Source organism: Mercenaria mercenaria, chromosome 7, assembly GCF_021730395.1.
Source record: "Mercenaria mercenaria strain notata chromosome 7, MADL_Memer_1, whole genome shotgun sequence".
In the NCBI taxonomy this organism is placed as follows: domain Eukaryota; kingdom Metazoa; phylum Mollusca; class Bivalvia; order Venerida; family Veneridae; genus Mercenaria; species Mercenaria mercenaria.
The window spans coordinates 78,085,581-78,091,971 of NC_069367.1; the positions used below are offsets into that span (position 1 = coordinate 78,085,581).

A 6,391-nucleotide genomic window follows, 5' to 3' on the forward strand; every position below is an offset into this window, starting at 1 on the left:
AAAATTTATAATTTCATATTTCTTTTAAAATTAGTGTAAAACTTGTTTCAACCTCATTAAAATTAATTATTCTACCAAATACATCTGTAATATATATTCTAATTGAATTTATAATATATTTATTAATTTCAGAATATCCAACTCTTTGTGGTTCTTTTGTAAATGGATAAGCTCTTGTTAAATCTGCAGTACTTAAAGCATAGATAATATCACTGAAATTACCATCAACAAGTGAATTATCAATAAGATCACAATGAATGTAAATTGTATCCACAGAGTTAGTTATATTTGGTGTTGTAGTTCCCCATTCAGTATTGTCTAATTTTTTTTCTCAAATCCAAGCAATGTATGAAAATTTGATATTTCCAAATCCAACTTAAAATTATCTGTAATTGAAATCAAAATCTTAAAACTACTTAAATCAAATTCCAAACTTATTGGAGCAATGTCTGATTTATCAAATTCATCATCACCATTACTTATTAATGTTTCCCTAATATAATTATTAATATCTGTGTAACTGTAAGAACTATTTGTAAATATGATATCTTTCCAATCCTTACCATTATAATAACGAATTCTTTTATTGTCATATTCATCACTAATATTATGCCAAGAGTAGGTCATAGTGTTAATACTATCCAAACCAACAACATAAGTTTTATTTTTATCTAAAATTAAAGAACGACTAAATCTGATTGTAAAATCACTCAAAGTATTTTTATTATCGTTTTTAACTGTTTCAGAACTTAATACTATTTTTTGTTCCATTTATATATTCAAGAAAAATAATTTTTATATAACATTTCATGTTGTTCTGGTAACAATTTTTTCATTTTTAATTGTTCATCAATTATTCTAATACCTTCATTTTTTAGTTCTTCATTATTATTTCCAGCATCAATTGAACCACAAATTAACTCCAAGTCATTAACCAATTCTTTTGGATTACATAGACAAACGTCATAACCTTGTCCCCTAATTACTTTTTTAAATTTCATAGATCTTTTATTGATAGGTAATCCTGATTTTTCTGTTAATTCTTTAAATGTTTTTCTTGAATGAATTGAATGCTTTTTATTATTGTTATATCTTTTATTAATTAGATCAATTAAATCATCATCTACTTTAGTGTTAATGACTTCTTTTCCAGTTATTCTATCCTGAGCAATTAATTTGTTTTGACCATTAAGTTTATTTAAGTTAATAATTAAATTACCATATTGTCCATTTGGTGAAACTTTATATGGGTTATGATATCTTATTCCTTTTCCCATATATTCTCCTTGAGTAAGAATATCATTGAGTACTTTTCTATATTTTTTTAAATTATTCGACTTAGCTATAATTGCTTCCTTTTGCTTCAGATCGAGATTTGTGGGATTTTTCTTTCTAGTTATTGAACCAGAATCATTACCCAATTTTTTTATATCCTCTGATACATTTTCTATGATATCCTTTACTTCTTCCCTTGTCATTTTTTTTCAGGATTTTTAGATTCAGTGTGAAAAAAATCAAACACTTCTTGTGGTGTGTTATATTTTTCTGTATCTAAAAGTTTTAAATCAATCTCTTTATTTAATACCTCTGGATTGAACGACATTGCATCCATTTCTTCTTCTGATTCTTTAGTTGTTTCAGTTATTCCCATCTTTTCTCTTCCATAATCTTCTAATTCTTTTAATTTATCTTCTGGTATCCGTCTAACAGGTTCATCCCCCCAATCTACTGGTATATATTCTTGTTGTCTTTTAGATTTTTCAACTTTTCCAGGAGACCCTGTAATTGGTAGTGGTTCTTGGAATAGCTGTGGTAAACCCTGATATGTTTGTATGTCTTTCATTTCATCACCTAATAACGCTAATTGTTGTTTTATTCCAGGTAATGCTTTTAACTGACTTGATAATTGTTCTTTTTGACTTTCTATTCCTTCAGTAATTGGCTTATAAATTTCAGTGTACATATCCCGCTTTGTAGCTTTTTTAATTTTTTCTTTCATTATTTCTTCTCTAAGAGCTCTCATCTTTTGCCCGACTAAGTTTTTTCTTATTCTTATTTCATTAAGTTTTGATTGCATTTATATAATAATGTAAGATAATGTAAGATATTGTAAAATAATGTAAAATAATGTAAGATAATGTATTATTATACATAAATGGAAATTCCAAATTATGATACAAAAAGTGATAAATCTAATAACTTTACACAACATTATCCTTTTATGCCAGATTCATGTTTTAGAATGTTAATATGTGGATCTTCTGGATCTGAAAAAAAACAAATACATTAATGCATATACTTCGAAAACCTCTTATATATTATTATAAATTATACTTGTATGCTAAAAACCTAGAACAATCTAAATATCAAGATTTAATAAATCACTTAAGTCAAATTGCCAAAAAAAATTAAAGTAGATCCAAATAAAATACTTGAATATTCAGCTGATCCCAACCAAATTGAACCTTGTGAGAATCTTGAATCAGAAAAACAAAAAGTAGTAATATTTGATGATTTTGTATGTGAAGATAAAAAAGTTCAAAATGAAATAACAAAATACTTTATTCAAGGACGTCACAAAAACTGTTGTGTTATTTATTTAAGTCAGTCTTACTATAAATCACCAAAAGATATCCGAATTAACTGTTCAAATTATATTTTATTTGAAAGTCCAGGTAAACGAGAAAATGATATGATTTGTAATGAATAAAATATTAACCCTAACTCTTTTGCTAATGCAACAAATCAAAAATATGATTTCTTATATATTGACAAACCAAGGAAGTTTTTTAGAAAAAACTTTACTGGTAATATATAATGGGAGTTTTTAATAATATGGAACAAATAAGTGAACCTGACAGTATAAGTAAAGTTAAATTTGATATTGATTTAAGTGATTATGCTACTAAAAAGCAATTCAAAAAGCTTAAAAAGGAAACGGAATCATATCTTCACAGAAATAAGGAACTTGATAACACAATGAACAGAGCATTAGATATGGGAGGTAATGAAATAACCAACCTAGGAGATCCAGATAAACCCAACGATGCAGTTTCAAGACGGTTTGTGTTTAAAAAAGTTCAAAGTGTAATAGATAACTATAATCTTGAAGATGTCAAAAGTATAAAACAAACACTAGAAGCAGAAGTAAAGAATATTGAAGAATTAACAGAGGATTTTAAAAAGAATTCATTATTAATAGTTGAATTACAAGATAAAATTGAAAAAGAAATGAAAGCTATGGTTGATTCTATTAAAGAACTTGAAGAGAAATCTGATTTGACAGATGAAAACATGAAAAAAGTATTTAGAACTAATTTTGAAAAGTTATACACTCAAGTTCAAGAATTAAAAGATAGTATGATTAAACATGAAGAACTAAAAGACAAGATTATTGAAGCTGAGAAAAAGTTACAAAATATGTATCAGTTAGAAATCAGAACAGAAATAAATAAACTAAATACTGAAACTGAAAATAAGCATAAAGATTTATTAGAATTAATTTCAAATAAACTTGCAGAATATAAATCTGAACTGGAAAAGGCAGCTTCACAAAGAGGTGATAATCATGACACAGCATTAGATAACCTTAAAGAAGAGCTTAATTCTAAAATAGATGACTTTAAAAAACAAATTCGAATTTGGATTAGTACTGTTGATACACGTCACAATTTAAAGTATGCAGACTTAAGTAATATTACAAAAAAATTACAAGAAGATATGACGCAGCTTAATGCTAAAGTTGAAGAACATAAAAATGAACTGGACTTTTTAGTTGAAAAATAAGTTAAACAAGGAGAGTTAATTACTGCTAATACTGAAGCAATTAACATAATTAATGATCAGCTAGAAAATTTGAAGAAACAACTTGTAGATATGATTAATAATGTTGATGCACGTCACAATATAAAGTACGCAGACTTAAGTAAACTTACAGGTTTATTACAAAAAGATATTAATGAATTTAATGATAAAAATAAAAAAAATAATAAATGATCTGGACTCTGTAGTTGAAATATCAGCTAAACAAGGAGAATCAATCACTGCTAATACCCAAGTAATTACTGCTAATACTAAAGCAATAACCACTAATGTTGAAGAAATTTCTACTAATGCTGAAGAAATTACAAAAGTAAAAAATGTTTTCTTAAAACAAGAAACACAATTAGCTAGAACAAAGAATACTGTTGACAATCTATCTGCTTCTGAAGTTGTCACAACAAAACGATTTGATGATTTAGCTGAAATAATTCTTAAACTCAAAAAGAAAGTCAAAAAAATAAAAGAAGAATTGGAAAAAGAAATAGAAAGAGCAAAACGTGAAGTGTTTCTTTTTGAATATAACAGTTTTTATGAAACAGATCCAAGGTTTAAATATGGTTTTTATGAATACGTAAAAATGAAAAAGTATTTTAGCCGTCATGGTGCCTGGTTATATTCAACATATGAAGATATGACCGGTCTGAACCATTTAAATGCATTTCAATTAAGACCTGGAATTATCGTAGATTTTGAAGATTTTATACGCATAAACCAACAACATAAAATAGCTGTACCAGATGTGCTTTTGAGGGGGGTGTTTGTTATTGAAAAAACCGGAACTTATATAATAGATATTAATATTTTATGAGCGGGGGCCGGGTTTAAAGCTGAACCGAATAAACCGACTAAAAGCCCAATATCGCAGTTTATATTTAGGTGGTGGAATGATAGTGATGATCTATTTCTTGGTATATTTGGCAGTAATATAATAAATATAGTAGCCGAGGACTTTGACATTGGATCGGACAAAATAATATCTATATATAAGAAAAAAATTAAAGTTCATCTAACACAAGGAACAATGTTTGACATTCATACTTATGACGATTCAACATCTACAGAAATATATTTTACGCTTTTGACGGATAGTTACATCAGATTCTACATATCGGATGAACCTGTATCGGTTCATATCGGATGAATTAGTAAACAGACTTTTGAGTTAATCTTTAGTTTTTATCAATTACTGTGTTTTTATTTAACTAGAATAATTAATATAATGGGAATATTCCAACTACTCTCAAAAGCGTATGTTCAATCATGCATATGCCTATGGCATACTCAAACGGTTGAGTGATTTCAGTTGTTTGTACTTAAATCTTGTAATACTTGTTTAATAGTTGTTAAAAAAGTGCAAAAGCCGTATTGCGTACACTTATTTTAACCCCGACGCCAGGTAGAATTTATTACGTGCCCATAGTTTTAATCTATTATTGATTCGGTGGCGTGCAAGGTATAACAAGATAAACATATTAGTTTCCAATGTCGACTTTATGAATAGAGTAGTAAATATCGCGGTAGTTGCTATGTGAAAACGTAAACAAACATTGCACAATATCAAGTCAATAAATTATTGAGTCTCTTTTAGTATTAATCTTGTACTCTTCTACCGACAGAAAACATTTTAAAATCGGACTTTAGATTGTACGCATTAATACTACAAAATGCCTTCAAAATTTGAAATAAAAAGAAGATTAGACAAAGTTAATAATGAAATTAAAATTTCGATCGAGTATTTAAGGACAATTCCATGTGGAATGTTTATAGACCAAGCAAGTTTAAACAAAATAGCAGAAAAGATTACAACATTAGATATCGGAGCAGCAATACAAGAAAGTGAACGGGGATTGGAATTTTTAAAAGAACTTGAAAAGTTATTAAAACTTGAAAAAAGCAGACGAAATTGGCTGCAACAATTTGAGGAAATTAAAAGAAAAATGTCATTTCAAGAAAAAAAAAAAAGAAAACTTGAAACGGAGGCAGAAGAATCTCTTGAAAGAGAAGTAAAAAATCCATATAGTAAGTTGCTTTGAATGTATAATTTTTATTTGTGTTTTTTATTTGATACTATTGTCATACTTCTTAAGATTTATTTATTTCATTTAAAATAGTCTTTCGTTATATTTCAGATTTGAGAAGTACCCCTCCACAAAGTCTTGAGTAAAAGAAAAGAATAGAAATACAGTAATTTTGTTGTAAAAAATATACTAATAAAACAATATATAAAATATAATGTGTTCAAAATTTTGTTATAACACTACTGCCAAATTTTGCCAAAAGTCTGCCAAGTGGCAGCAATGTGGCAGTGTCTGCCAAGTTGGCAGAAAAATGGCAGGCTTTTGATTGGTTGAATTTGTGGTTTCCTACATAGCCATTTTTAGAAAATGCACTTGATTTACCTATGACACAACAGGTACATAAAGGACAAGTATGTGTCTTACAAGTAGGACAAGCTCTCAATACACAATAGAATTGTATTTGCTATAGCGTAGTATTTGTTCTCTAGTTACACTGAAAACTTGATCTTTATCTTGATATGCACTGTCAATCAGGAAGTAAATACGCTACG

General features: G+C 27.6%; 1 protein-coding gene across 1 annotated transcript; it reads left to right on the top strand.

The window, feature by feature from the left end:
* Nucleotides 1-5,358: 5,358 nt before the first annotated feature.
* Nucleotides 5,359-6,060, top strand: LOC128558836 (uncharacterized). Its single transcript, XM_053549048.1, has 2 exons — nucleotides 5,359-5,841; nucleotides 5,952-6,060. Exons 1-2 carry the CDS (start codon nucleotides 5,487-5,489, stop codon nucleotides 5,984-5,986), a joined length of 390 nt encoding a protein of 129 aa, XP_053405023.1. The 5' UTR covers nucleotides 5,359-5,486; the 3' UTR covers nucleotides 5,987-6,060.
* The last annotated feature ends 331 nt before the right edge of the window (nucleotides 6,061-6,391 follow it).